The sequence below is a fragment of the Anarhichas minor genome, unplaced genomic scaffold, assembly GCF_050575085.1.
Source record: "Anarhichas minor isolate MPS153535 unplaced genomic scaffold, ASM5057508v1 ptg000074l, whole genome shotgun sequence".
Taxonomy (NCBI): Eukaryota; Metazoa; Chordata; class Actinopteri; order Perciformes; family Anarhichadidae; genus Anarhichas; species Anarhichas minor.
Window position 1 is genome coordinate 7964076 of NW_027466520.1, and position 15217 is coordinate 7979292.

Genomic DNA, 15217 nt, shown 5'->3' on the forward strand with positions numbered 1-15217 from the left:
CACAACAGGATCCAGCTGTGTACTTATAGTTAAAAGCTATCTCTGATATCTAGAAATCCTTTGGGAATATTTGTGTTCTTATACCAAAGTTAATCTGAAGCTCGAAATGACAAACATTTCATTGGGATTCTGTATGACATTAAAAACTGATGCTTGACTTAACATTTTTCGATCATCTCTTCTTTTCTCTTCTCTAAGATGGCTGGCCTGGAGGTGGGGAAGAAGTTGTTTGCCATAAATGGAGACCTGGTGTTCCTCAGGCCTTTCTCTGAAGTGGAAGCTCTCCTCAGGCAGTGCTTCAACAGCAAAGGACCCCTCAGGGTGCTGGTTAGCACCAAGCCAAGAGAGTAAGTCAGTTCTGCATATGCACGTGCGTTAAATGTGTGCATACGCAGGTTTAAAGAAATATCGTCAAAGTCATCTTGCATCAGCTTATTTTCCCTCCTCTTGTCACCAGGACGGTAAAGATCCCAGACTCCGCCGATGGGTTGGGTTTCCAGATCCGTGGCTTCGGTCCTTCTGTGGTCCATGCCGTTGGGAGAGGTAAGAGATCGACCGCCTCTACCGCTTGAGCTGTCTTGATTCATCGTGTTATTGTGGCACAGCTGGCCAGCAGATGCCACAGCAGTATTGGTGGGTGTGCGTGTCTTGGCCACAATGGGCCAATTTTCCTCACTCATGCTCTCCATGTGGTTCAGCTGGTTGCTTAATGGTGCTGCCAAAATAGAGAATTAGCGGGTTGTCAGTCACTTTCCACATTACAAAATATTCTCCATGTACCTTTTCACAGAGTTTTTCTCCGAACCCAGCGTGTTTAGTAGCACTGCTATCGAGGCTGGCACAAGATAGGGTCTAATCAAAAAACAATCCATGGCCTTGTCTGGCTGTTCTCAGGGGAATTGAATTTTCTTTTTTCGTAAGCAATCTAAGTGGGACAGCAAGGTAGAAATGTGCTTGCTTGCATGTGCCTGTGCTTGTGTTTGTGTCTGTTTGTGTGTGTGTGTGTGTGTGTGCATGTGTTGTCTTGATGATGCGGTTGCCTGGGAACCTGCTGTGTGTTTAAGTAGATGCTCTCATCCCCCGAGACGAAGCTGATGATGTAGAAGGTGTCTAATCACTTAGATTGTCATAACAGCTGCTGTCCCCTGGTGTCTGAGGTCAACAAGAGCAGGTAATAGCAATTAGAGGCAGAGAAAGTGAGAGACAGGAAGAGGGGAGATGAGGAGAAGGAGCCGTTAATCAGATGAAATTCATTTTACGTTTGTGGTACCAGTTCTACCCAGGCTAGCCAAGGCCGGTCATGTCCACATTAGTGCTAAAAAGCAAATGTCAACGCTTCAAAACACACATCCTGCTCACCAGATTATTTTTCTATAGAGCAACCTACCAGAGAAACCAGAGCTATTGGTTATTGCATTATATCAGTCAAAGTGATTCAACAATAATATGAACGTTAGAGTGCGGTATCTTGTACCACACTTGTTCTCCTCTGTGCAGTCTGAGTCCCTATCTTATTGGCCCTATTGTTGTGTCAAACTGTGGCCTGTTTTTCTGTTATATTATTGAATCCAGTGGACCCGTCTGTTGATATACTTTCTTACTACACTTAAAGGAGTAAAGCTCATTATTTTCATGCTTAAAATACTTGGCGAGAGGAGTGCAGAGTCTGTATATTGCAATGTGAGGTATGCATGGTGTGTGCTTAAGGAGCTATGAAAACAAATGGGACGAATATTTCGTCTGCCACGCACTTCCTTCTGATAGCTGTAAACCTTGAAGTTCTCTTACAGTATGGTCTGAATCACATCCCTCAGAGAGAGACCTTCGTCTACCCGAGATAAACAACTTCCCTCCTCTCCATGCTCTCTCTCACACTCCTCCTGAGCTGCCAAAACAGGAAACAAAGTTGTAAATACAAAGAAGAAAAAGGAATGTTGTTCAACCCAATTTTGTGCACAGGATGTGGAAGATGTGACAGTTATTTTTATTTTTTTTGGGGATGTGCTGGTATTTGTTTCATCGTGATGCAGCTGTTACCTGTATGATAACGTGCAGCAGTTATTGCCCTTGACACCTGTCCTTTCTCTTTGCTTGTCTTCGTCTTACGCCCAGGCACGGTGGCAGCCATCGCCGGTCTCCACCCGGGCCAGTGCATCATCAAGGTGAACGGCATCAATGTGAGCAAGGAGAGCCATGCCAGCGTCATCGCTCATGTCACCGCGTGCAGGAAGTACCGTCGACCCACACAGGTGAGACGGGGTGAGAGGAAATGACAGGAAGGAGGGGAACCTGACTAGACACTGCAGTTTTCCAAAAGTTTTAATTCAGGGGGAAAGTGTTTACTCAATATTTAGGTTATCAATCATGTATACCATGAAAATTAAAAAAGGCCTGTCCCCTAAGATATAGCCCCCTAAGTAGAAAAGATTATTTATTTTCTGCAATTATGTTTGATTTGGAGGTCACACTTTCATTTCCCATGAACTCACTGGTAGAAAATGAAAACAACTTTTAATTGTATGTTGATTTATCGGATAGTTACGTTATAAAACTAGAAGGACGAGAAGTGTGACAGATCATAAAACGGTAAAAGAAACAAAAAGAGGGGAAAAAAGGACAAGTTGACCGTGAGCAAGAACATAGCAGACAGACCTCTTAGCTCCCGTTTACCTTAATATCTCTCTTTCTCTCTCTCTCTCTCTCTCTGACTCCCTCGTTCCTTCTCTTGGGTCATTACGCAGAAATAATAGTAGTTTTGGCTCCTCCAGCGCTGACCTCTGGCTCACAGCGGTGGGCCTGCTGTGGGAGACTAGCAGGCTGCAGAGAGAGTTGGGAAAGGATCTGGGGGTGGCTGGAGCTCAGGGTGGGTGAGATTGCTGGAGGGAGGGAGGGAGGAGAAAGATGGAGGACAGGCTAGCCAGTTTCTTTTCTTCTTTTGCCTGAAAGAGTGGTTGACAGCAGTGTAGGGTGAGAGAGCAAGCGCAGTCCACCTGCTGAAGGTGGGAAAATTGTGTGAAAATAGAAACCCAAGGGTGTGTGTATGGTGTGAGTTAGTGTAGTGTGTCACTATAATTGAGCCCCGCTGGGACTTCAGGCTTAATGAAGCACTTCAGGGTTCCAACATTACTGGAGATCTGGTTTGCATCAAGTAGGGACGCAGAGGAACCGCCCTCGCTTTCTCTTTCTCTGTCGCTTTCTCTGTTTGTGCGAAGACCACAGACCAGTAGGCAGGCACAGCATGTAGCCTTGGCAGAAAACCCACTGTGGGCTTGGTGTGTAGACGAGAGAACAGACACACACACACGGCAAGCACGCACACACAGGGCCATGTGGCGCTCTAGAGTGGGTTGATGACATTGGCATGGGTATGAGTTTGCGGCCTCACCAAGCAGCGTGTTTCCATATGTTTGTGGAGGCTTTTCGCTCCATGCCCTGCCAACCCAACTGCAACACTGTACACCATATCTGGGTAGAATCAGCTAAACATGCTGCATGAAACCCACACCTCAGCTTGCACACACACACACATACACCAGTGTATTCATAGTTTTATTTTTCCTCATCTCCCATCTTCCTAGCAATAGAAATGCCACCTGTTGAGCACGAGTGATGCTAGAATACACTGATTTGTGTTGACAGTTTTGTGCATCAGTGACTGTAATGTTTCCAGCCAATTTAATTCTAAGCAAAAACATACCGATGTTTTGCAGTTTAATAGAAGTTCAAAGTATAAAGATAATGACTAAATGACTTAACGAATTCCTTTACAATAATCCTTTGCAGCAAGACACTATAAAGTGGGTGTACAACAACAGCGAGAGCGCCCAGGAGGACAACCAGACAACAAACCAGAAACCAAACTCTGAGGAGAATGGAGACGGCTTCGAGTGTAAAGTAGAAGGTGACCACGCGCAAACACACACTCACAATAAACTGCAGCAAGAATCTGGTAAAAGAAATGCCGCTGAAGGTGTTTGTGGATGTCACACAGGCTTGTTCGCGGGAACACAAGTCCGACGCCCTCTCCGGTTAACAAGTCAGACGGAGCTCCAAACAGGCTCATCTGGAGTGTGTTAGTCTGAGAACAGCCGCCCCATCTGGCTCATCAAGTGTTAATTCCCTCCTACGATTTATGGATCCCAATAAGAAAGTTAAACAGGAAAGCTATTCCCTTCGTAGCAAACAGCCACGGAGCAGGATTTATTGCCGTATTAAGTCTTCGCGTTAGCATAGGGCTGGTTAATTTAATACACTTGGAATTACTCATCATTTTAGGAGTGTTATGGAGGGACTTCCTCTAAAATGAACTGCAGATTTGGTGGTCTGAGACCTCCTACAGTGCAGAGAGTGCGATGGTGAACACACTTTTTGTGGTAAAGATTGGGATCCTTTGTGTTTATCACACAACATGATACAGTACAACATTTCTCTGATTAGTGCTGCCAGTTAACAGAGATCTGTTTCATCACCGTCTCTTCTTTCTTCTGTGTTTCTATAACCTCAGAGGTGATGGACAAATTCAACACCATAGCCATCATCGACGGTAAGAAGGACCATGTCAGTTTGACGGTAGACAACGTCCACCTGGAGTACGGAGTGATGTACGAGTACGACAGCACAGCCGGCATCAAGTGTCACGTACTGGAAAAGATGGTCGAACCAAAAGGATTCTTCAGCCTCACTGCTAAGGTATTCTTTCCGTTCAGTTAGTTGGATGAATATAAGGATAAATGATAAGATTTAATATCTATATAATGATATATTGTGACATTTATCTTGGTAACAATACATGCAAATATCATCAGTACTTTACAGTCTGAATTAGTGATGGTAGGACCAGTTAAATAATCTGGAGATCTTAAGTGGACTTTAGGTCTATGATGGTTTAATTATGTGGGACTCAAAATCTAGTTTTAATACCTTTTTATTCTATCACTTGATATTTTGCTTAAATGGAGCAAATTCCTCCATTTCCCCCCAAAAAATGTTCTTTTCATTAACATGAATCATGTATTCCAGCTGAAGAGTACCAGTTGGCTTTTGGGGCTATGCGCAAAATATAATAAAGTTGCTTTGTGCTGTATGTGATGGGAACACTCAACAGGAAATATACACAACTCACAGAAAGTGGGATCGAGGCCCACAGCTCATTTTTGTCCCAGTGGTTAATCCGGCCCTGTCCAGCCCTAGTGGGATGTCTAGTTCAACCAATGGCAATTACCTTTATTATTGTTCTAACTGTTTAATCATAAGTGGCTGTGGATGGCAGTGAGAGAAAGAGAGGGAACGTTTTATTAACTGCTAAGTGATTAATAGTGCTGTTGGTGTTTATCACCTCAGAGCTGAGGGAGAACAACAAAGACGTAAACAAGCCATGACGGGCTTCTGTCTCACACCCGGCTGCAGAGCAACAGTCGATGAACTCAAAAATGATCATGACAAGTGCTGCTGTGATGAAAGTAAAATCTCAGTAGAATTTTCTAAGCTATCAGATTTCTGAATGATAATTCAGATGAACTTTGTCGAGGCATTTTCCCTTAAAATTTCACACAAATTTCATAATGTAATAGTTTTTGTTTTGACTACTTTGGCACAGACAGATGCAGCCGACAGCTCTCCTGCTGTGTAGATTGATGCTCGTTGAATCTGACAGCTTTATTTCAGTCCCGTTACTTCCCAGCTGTGTTAAGTGCATGCTTTTTACATCCCAGCAGTGATGTTCACAGAATGATCACTATTGATTTAAGATGCACGGAGGAAAGAAGATTCACTCAGACATGGACGCACACATGCTGGTGTGGAGAATAAAAAGCAGTTTGCAGCATCTGTCTGCCAAGTGTCACGATGAACAACATCTCTTATTCACGGTAAATTAGCAGAGATCGCAAGTTGGGCTCATGTCTAGATTTACAGCCCTCGTGTTGTAAAGTCTTTAAAAGCACCGTCTTAAATGAAACCCAATAACTGAAATAAAACTTGCCATATCCCCTCCGACTATAAGTCGTTTCCCATTCCTCCAAAGTGAAAGTAATTTTGGTATTATTATAAACATCTGCCCCAGATGTCGTCTGAGATCTGTGTGATGTTGAATATTAATATTGCGAATGCTGTCAGGGCGCATGGGGTTTCTTGTGCTTCAGTCTCTTCCTGCTGTTACATTTCCTCCCCTGCTTTTCTCTCCCCTCCACTGGGCATCTCATTAAGACGGCTCAGAGATTTGTGTCTCTCTTCCTCCTCATATCTAATCTCTGATCTGGAAAGTCAGAGTCTACATACATACAGCATATGTATCCCAATCTGGGTTTATCTCCAAGGATTTATGGCTAGCACATGGGGATTCATGAAATGCTGTAGAAGAATCAGCCCTCCAGCCAAATTCTATTTTGTTTTCCAATTTATAGAAAGGCTTGCTCGTTAATTTACATCCCACTATTTGTTCCAAAAGGGAATTTTTAGAGGCATATCAGTTAATCACCGCTGCCTTTGTTTGCCCTTTTCTCTGACCAGATCCTGGAGGCGCTGGCGCGTAATGATGACACGCTGGTGCAGATGTGCGGCAGGTTGAGTTCCAGCTGTGATGTGATCCCAGAGGAGCTGCAGGTACGCTTCAGTGCCATGTGTGGGGAGAGGGTGGAGCACATCAACCGGCGCATCACCAACTACAGAAAGGTAACGAAAAGAGGCTCTTCATCACACTCTCCGCTCCGGATGATATTTGTCTCCACCATGAACTGCATATGTATATTTTTAAGCAGCGTGGATCCATGAAAATTGTACTCTGTCGTCATTTTTCTAGACTGACAGTAAGAGACACAGGATGCAGCACGTGTAGAAATACCCCTTTTACATATTTTTTCGCTGTGTTTGTTTTGTCACTGCACAGACATCAACACGCAAACACAAGCGTCGGCGTCCGAAGGCTCCTGCACTAAAATGTAATCAGCTCTCACTGAACTGAGACTGAAGGAAGAAATATTTAGCCAAGATGTCTGTCGTTTCTGTCGACTTTGGGAATACGTGTGCAATATGTAGGATTATCTGGTGCTTTGTTTGTGATTAGGTTACAGCTGGTTGTTGACGGAGCCAAAGTGTTTTCATCACTTTTCATTCACATCTGTGAGCATGTGTAGGCCAAAACATCCCAATGTGTGCAAAAAGTGCGTGAGAGGGAAAAAGGAAAAGATCTGACTCAACATTAGAGCGGGCCTTGGATTAATTACCAGTCACTTATAAATAGCCATGCACAGGCACAGTCAGGACTTTTGTTGTGTAAGATCCCCTCCTGCACTGGAGCATTCCTTCTCAGACCCCTAGAGAGAATAAGAGGGTTGAAAATGGAAGAATAAAAGGAGGAGGAAGAAATGAGAGAGAGAGGAAGGATGAAAGAGGGAAGACACAGAGACAGAGATATGTTAACCTGAGGCCTGGAAATAAGAGTCCACAAACCTCTAGAGACAAGAGATGTGGTGAGACTCTTCAGACTCAAGAGAAGGTCAGCACGTGGTCCATCTGGAGCATATCATCTCCCTCGGATAGAAGCTTCTTACTCCGGCTATCTGAGAGAACAGGGAAGACATGTTTGGGTTAAGCTCCTCAGCTGACATACACATTATGTTATGCTTATGTTGCTTGACAGCCCAAGTTGCTAAAAAGCGATCCGGTGTGGCTCATACCATCTGCCGTGTAACGTCCAAGACAGGATGCAGGCCCTGTGATGGAGGGTTCAAGGAAAGTGCAACCAAATGTTGCAAAGAAAAGAAACGTGCTTGTGATATTCCATCTCAGCTCTTTTGGATCCGAGCAGTCTGTCGAGCTCCCTTGAGTTTTGCATGGAGATGCTATCTCGTGGAACATTCAAGATGTTTCCTTGCACAGCAGGATTGGGTGGATTTAAATGTCTTATAGAGGTTCTATAGCATTAAGCCACCCGGAAAGCTATTTCTCATTGAACAATGTATACAGGATTCATGTGCTGTTAACTTATCTGAACAGAAGATTTACTTTATTTGAACATTTTCACTGGAAAGAGTGATGAAAATAAACAGTTCCTCCGCAACAAATTGAAAACATGAACTAACCCAAATTAAATTAATAAATTAATAAAATCATTTCATCATCTAATCTCATAACATGAGGATATGAGTTTAATTAAATCGACATCAAGTTAAATGATTAACGATCATGTTGAAGTCTGGAGTTCTTCACTTATGGGAGCGATGACGATGTTAATGCGTCTGTCTTGAATCTTTGCTTTGGGTTAAATATTTGAGCTGCCACTTACTTTTAATTATTATTCCCCACCTTTGATTACCTTTGATCATAAACCTACCAGCCAATATCATAGGAGAGCATTCTCTGCAGTTTATGCTATTATAGTGCAAGATCTCTACCCATATTTCTATCAAATTGTCTTTTCACTTTACCCGCTTTATCTCTAAACCATGCGTATGTCTCTTTTTCTCCTGTATGACAGTTTTCCCGGGTACTGAAGAACAGAGCGTGGCCCACCTTTAAGCAGGCTAAAGCCAAGGTGTCCCCCCTCCATAGCAGCGACTTCTGCCCTACAAACTGTCATATCAACGTGATGGAGGTGTCCTACCCAAAGACCACCACCTCTCTGGGTAGTGCCTTCGGTGTGCAGCTGGACAACAGGAAGAACACGATGGAGAAGGGAGGACGCAGCAGTGCTGAGCAGGGTGAGCGAGAATAGGGTGCATGAAGCACACCTGCACAGTAGAATAATGCTGAATAATACATCTGAATCTGGTTGGAATTTACACTTTTTTTTTTTAATGGTGCTCTTTTGTGTCGCCTCAGGTAAGCTAAACCCCATGGTTAACGTCCAGCATACTATCACCACGATCGCCGCACCATCAGGTCATAGCCTGGGCAGGACGGAGGGTCACGGCCTTCGCTTCCTGCTCAGAGAGGAAGACCTGCTCATCCTGGACTCCTACCAGAAGCTCCTCTACAAACTCACCATGGTGGTCAAGGAGATGGAGACGCACGGTGCCCATATTCACGAGTGAGTGGCTTTATGTGCATGCTTAATGTATATGCAAGTATTTTTACTTTCTCACAGGCTCAAGTCCATGCAAATCCTCCCCATGTGAGTCACAGCGTTACATGACCTTAAGTTTAAGTTTGAGATTGATCCATTAAAACAGATTTCTCACTTATTGCAAAACAAATGGTGAAATTGATATTTTTTGAAAGCCTTCAAATCACTTCTTATGCGTCCGCGACAGCCGGGGCCCGAGGCAAGGAAGTTTGGCACAAATGTATAACAGGGTAAAACGATGAAGTGGTGATAGATATGGATTTACACTGCAACTTGACTGGTTGGAGGAGGCACACAACCACGAGGAGGTAATTCTTGTTGTTTATGACGGCAAAACACACCCTCCCGCCGATTCTGTTCCACTTGATTTGAAATTCCCTTTGAAACCAGATTGCCTCATATAACACACTGTAACTTTAGCAGCCTGCGTGGTCAGTGCACTGCATCTGGCACTTGGCGGGCAAACACTTTGGTCATTACTCTAGCACCTGTGTGTGTGTGTGTGTGTGTGTGTGTGTGTGTGGGGTGGGGTGGGTGGGGGCGTGGGTGTGTGTGTGTGTGAGAGAGAAAGAAACAAGTTATTTTGGTGGTTTTCTCGACCATGCCTCTGCACAATTTCTGCACAGAGGTATGCCCATGCTTCATTTATGCTCTGGATTTTAAACCCGATATGGTGTGTGTGTGTGTGTGTGTGTGTGTGTGCGTGTGTGTGTGTTAGATCAGTATTTCCTGGCTGGACTCTGTCTTCAACACGGTCGCCGGGTTAATTGTTTGGAGGCACACATGGCCATGGGAAGGAAATGGGAAACACTGCTCCAGTTCTACTTCCCCCCCACCCCCAAACAGGAAATACAATCTCTATGACGTAAAGGTGTGTCATTAGGCCAGGTGCCCTCTGGAAATGCCATTCATGGACCACAGATATGCGCATGCACAGTACACAGAAAAGCACACGCACTTACCTATGTCTGTACTCTCCATCTAGCGACTTTTTATCCTCCGAATGATCATCTGAAGATTCGTAACACATACGTCAGCTGTCCACCATAGCTGTCCCCTTATGTAGCCGTGGTAATAATGAGTGGAGTTCACAGCAGGGCTCTAATGACTGAGTCTGGACACATTTTGTCATGCTCCCGTCGGTGCCAATTAGTAGAATCGTATCCACGCGCTTTCAAATGGTCCGAGACACAGCTAGTGAGGGGATAATGACTTTTACCATCCGCTATCTGTTTGAACATGCAGACGTACGCACACATGCACACTTCAGGAGCTTGTTAAGAGTGAGCTGTGGGGTGGGGCCTGAGTGTTTCACAGGACTGGAACTAATGTGGGTTGTGTAGCTAGTAGCTGCAGTCTGAAAGGCATTGCTCTGACCTCCGTGAGTGTGTTCAACACCCCTGAGCTCTTCATTATGTTAGTTTGCACCTGTTCGTTGACTGGCTTGGGGGTCACTACTACTACTACATGCCCTACGATTCCTCTCCTAGCTCTCCTTTATTTCTGTGCCTCTTTGTCCTGTCTCATTTCCTCCATGACTTGGTTTCTACACATCCGCCTGCACACTTAAACGCAGACATTCGTCACTCTCTGTGTCTCTTTCTCTTTCTGTACTGGGTGTGCCTAACTTTGACAGCACAACTTCCTAATGATGTAATAATGAACTGAAGTGGCCGTATTTATGAGGGCTCTTTTGGCCGTGATGTCAAACGCCACCCCCCTCCGTTCTCAACCCAAAGTCATGAGAAGAAGTCTACGGTACACTCACCAGAGATTAGAAACATCCTCAAGTATAATGTTACATCATTTCTTGGCTGATTCTGGAGGAATCCATTTTGAGGCAGCGACCTGTGAACCTTTGTCTCGGGGGCCACAGATTAAGGGTCACAGCTGTGTGAGGACGTGCCTCGCACAAGGGCTTGCTGTATATCAGGACCTCCTCCCTTCCTGGATTTCCTCCTCCATTTTAACATATTTTCCTTACTCTGTGCACATCATTAATAGCGTCCTGAACGGCAGCGGTTTCGTAGCTATAGGGTCCTCTGACCTATTTACCCCAGTATGGATCAAAGCATGCAAATATCGAGGAAACTGCCTGATGTGGAGCTTTGTAATGCAGATGCACTTATAGATGCTGCAATGAATGAAGGCAATTGATGTCTAATGGTTTAATGTGTTGAAGTGGGTTAAAGAGCTTCCTGTGGGAGATTGAGAGATCTTTCTGATTGCTTGCGATAAGCAGTGGCGTACTTTGGTCTTCTCTTTCGCTCTCTGTTTTTTCCCCTCTTTCTCTCTGTGTTGAAGTCCCTCCTCTGATCCAGTCATTGTTATTCTCCCTTGCTCCCTCCGATAGTTTGTGCCCCAAAGGCCCCAAACTGCGCTCACTTCTTTATTAACCGATAGCCAATCACAGAGCCTGGAGAGCTTCTCCATGGCGACGGAATGCCACTCTGCTTTGGAAGGGGCATTGTGGTGGCTCCTGGAGTGGACCATAATGAGGGCATCTCTGTGGCCCAGTCAGCCCAGTGAATGGGTAGAAAGGGGGTCAATGGAGAGAGAGAGAGGGAGGAATGAGGGGAAAGGAGAGGTGTTTAAAATCATAAAGAGGCATAAAAAAAATCTCCGATGCATTTGGGAAGAACGAGGAAGACAGGCTGTTTATTTCATGTAGCACCGAGCGGCTTCGAGGAGCCCTTCTCCTCTGCCTCCGCTCTGAGACTCCCTTCAGGCCGATGTTATGACACAATGGAAAATGTAAGCGGACACATATTAGAATGAGGCTGAAATGTAAACAGACATCGCGTGTCACAGTGTGTGCGTGGAGGGAGATTAAAAACAAACAAAAAAAAAAGTCCAAGCCAAGCATTTATTGGAATATGGGTCTGAATGCCAACATGTGTTGGTGCAACTGTGAAAATATCCTGGCCGGCCTCTTCCTGCTCTTCTGATAGCCGTCTGATAGAATACGGGCCAGCTGTAGCAGCGAGAGTTGCAGCGTGTTGACACAGCTGTACCCTGCTGCACGTTTGAACCTATTAATACGACGTGGAGCCAATGACCACCTGAAGCTGTTGTGCGGAAGCCGAGCGCAAACGGGTTGGGAATTTTGTTTGGCACACGCAGTCAGCTGTTGGAGCCCACGCACACGTACAGTACGCACATACTGTACATACTGTACATACTGTATTTACATTTCAATATGTCACAGTGCTGGAACACATTCAAGAGCCTCCCGCGTAGCATTAGCGTGATCAAGGAAGCTGTTTCTATCCCGCTGTGTCAAATGTCATAGCCGTTTGAAGTAATCCCTCCTCACTGTTTTCCTCTTCCTCCTTTTTTTTCTTCTCTCCATCAGCCTCTTATCCTCCATCACCCATCCTCCGGCGTCAGAGGCGAGGACCCCGGAGAGCTACATATCGGCAGAGAGTGAGGGGGAGAAAGGGGAACGGAACGGGAAGAAAGTGTGTTTTAATGTAGCGGGGGACGAGCAGGAGGACTCCGGACACGACACCATCAGCAACAGAGACTCATACAGGTAAAAGCAACGTGAAAGGTGGTTACACAAGCCGCATACGTATACAGTACTATATAATGCCATGTCGTAGAATTGCCGACCATATTGTGGAAACTGCTGGCCGGATATATTTTCTCCTTAACGTTTGTCGCCCTGTTTCTTTCTCAGTGACTGTAATAGCAACAGGAACTCCATTGCCTCCTTCACCAGTATCTGTAGCAGCCACTGTAGCTCCTACGTGCACAGCGATGAGATGGACTCAGGTACACAGAGGCAACACAGCGGACATGACTCTTCATCACACAGTAGTAAACGTATAGGGCAGATACAAATAATATAACTTTCTGTATTAATCAGAGTTGTAATTAATTCACCATATAACATCTATATGCCCATACTCAATGAGAATCAAAGTTGCCATCTGAATGTCATAATCCATAACCCCAATCAACCACAATGTTGCAAATTAGTCCCAAATTAGGCCATGATTACAATCTAACTGCATGATTACACCTTCTAGAAGACGAGAACAAAAAAAGCTTAAAGTTGAATCTAATTGGATCTGACAGGCGTTTGGCCTCACGTCTCAGCTGGAAATGTCATTAACATCTCGCACAGCTGTGTATCCTGTCAAGTGTCCTTCCCCTCTGTGTCTTAGGATGTCTCTGTCACACAGCCATACACACACACGCATCGCAGCTCTATGGGATGTCAGATATCCCCCCTTGTTTTTCATTATAAAAGCTGACATTTGAAAGAAACAATAAACAGACACACACACACACACGCCGGATTTGCCGTCATACATGTGTTGATGCATTGAGACGGCACACAGAAAACGTCTTTAAAACGGCACTTTAGTGGTCTAATGCTGACAAGTTGTAACCACCCCTCTGCAGGAGATGAGATGCCCTCCAGTGTGTGGCTGTCCCATGATAAGCAGAAGAAGCTGCACAGCTTTCTGGAACATCTGTTTAGCCAGGTGGGTCCGATGTTTATCTGTGCAGATGTGATGTGATGTGACTTATCAGTGGAAAGCCTAAGAAACTAACTTTCTCACTCTCTGCAAGTTCTTGTCCTTGAACCTGAAATCCAGTTTCTCTCTCGCAGATAAACATTATTTTAAAACTTAAGATATTTTATTGATCCCCCGACAGGAATACTTAACTTTTCTTTCATCTTGTTTCTATCTTTTCCATTGTCATATTTCATGTGCAACTTAATGTTTCTAAAGGGCATATTATTTTTTCGACTTTTGTGTATGAAGAACAGGATTTGTGTGGGTTGTTTTTTTCTGACTCGTGCTCGGGAAGTGAAAATCGTAACAGCCTTGAGCTGACCCATGACCTTTCTGAGACCTTTGGAGCAAAGGTTGACCATATCTGATTATGCATACACCAATCCACAAGAGGTTTTATGAGGACGTCGCCATCGGCAGTGGAGAAGCAGAAAAAAAACATTCTTTGCTGTGTCTGCACTTTTCTGCTGCTTCCTGTCGTTTGTTTTATTGTAGAGCAGTTTCCCCATCTTTGTTTACACACTGCATAGCAAATTGTATTGGTTCTCTGTGGGATTGTGTGTGTGTGTGTGTGTGTGTTACAGAGAGACACAGGTGTTGGTTATGTTTGGGCAGCAGTTTGTGCTTCCTTGCAACATACTTTTGATATTGGCTTCATGGGAAAGTGTATCATGTACGTGCACCAGCTTGACACTTGTGCTCTTTTCAAGATGGACTCCATCACCAGCATGCTGAGAGGAGCAGTGGTGGCTCGGGCGTTCGAGCAGACAAAGTGCTTCACACCTGGAAGAGGATTACAAGGTAAAGCCCCGGGACTGTGATGTGCTCCTCCTGGCTCTGAAACACTCATCTCTCAGCATCTTTTACCGCATCTCATTTCACAGTAGTCAAACCATTTGAGCAAGAAATGTCTTAACTTCCTCGCAAAATGTCTCAATTTCTGCTTTAGCAGTAAACGCGTCTCCAGTGAGGAATGTTTTTTTTATGGTGGAGCTGTGCTTCCTGGACCTTGCTGGGCCGCACAGTGGGCCTGAGAGAAGAAAGATAATATTGGAGAAACTCCCAACCACCGCCGATACTGAGAGAAAACAGGACACACGCTGAAAATGTCGCAGCCGCCTGCGCATAGGGGGTTGCAACTTCCTGTTGTGCAACGTGTGTTTGTACACAGATGGGATTGTAGAGACTTGGGGAAAGTATTGTAGGTGGAGTCCAGCTCCTAAATAACTGATTCCCATCTATCTTTTCTCCATCCTGTCTTTTAACTTCTTTTCCCCTCCAGCTATCCCAGTGCCCTTCACTCTGAAGCACTTTATAGTGTTGAAACAGCACCACTTAGTTGCGTACTCATCTCCACTTCACAGTTATTGTAGTGCTACTTAACGGTCAAAGGGAAATGTGACCTCCTAACACCTCTTGTTCTTGTGTGTTATCTGACCATTTTGTGTTATTTGCCACCTAACCTCATCTTGGCCTCTGCGTTTTTTAACCACTGCTGTCTTTTGCTACATTTAATCTTTCACAGAGAAATGGAGGAAATGTTACTGGAAGGGGCTAAATTTATCCTTATCATTTCCCACTAAACATATAAACTAGCTTACGTGCCCTTTCATGATCCGTGGAG

At 44.7% G+C, this 15217-nt stretch overlaps 1 protein-coding gene across 2 annotated transcripts in view; it reads left to right on the plus strand.

Moving 5' to 3' along the window:
• Positions 1–15217, plus strand: part of prex2 (phosphatidylinositol-3,4,5-trisphosphate-dependent Rac exchange factor 2) — a 77813-nt gene that overhangs the window by 37740 nt on the left and 24856 nt on the right. For both annotated transcript variants that reach the window (XM_076080439.1, XM_076080441.1), the window contains exons 18-29: positions 199–347; positions 458–543; positions 2113–2249; positions 3784–3901; positions 4505–4689; positions 6508–6669; positions 8474–8696; positions 8818–9025; positions 12417–12596; positions 12744–12838; positions 13475–13557; positions 14304–14394. In XM_076080439.1, the coding sequence (XP_075936554.1) occupies positions 199–347; positions 458–543; positions 2113–2249; positions 3784–3901; positions 4505–4689; positions 6508–6669; positions 8474–8696; positions 8818–9025; positions 12417–12596; positions 12744–12838; positions 13475–13557; positions 14304–14394 (1717 nt within the window). The remainder of the gene's footprint in view (positions 1–198; positions 348–457; positions 544–2112; positions 2250–3783; positions 3902–4504; positions 4690–6507; positions 6670–8473; positions 8697–8817; positions 9026–12416; positions 12597–12743; positions 12839–13474; positions 13558–14303; positions 14395–15217) is intronic.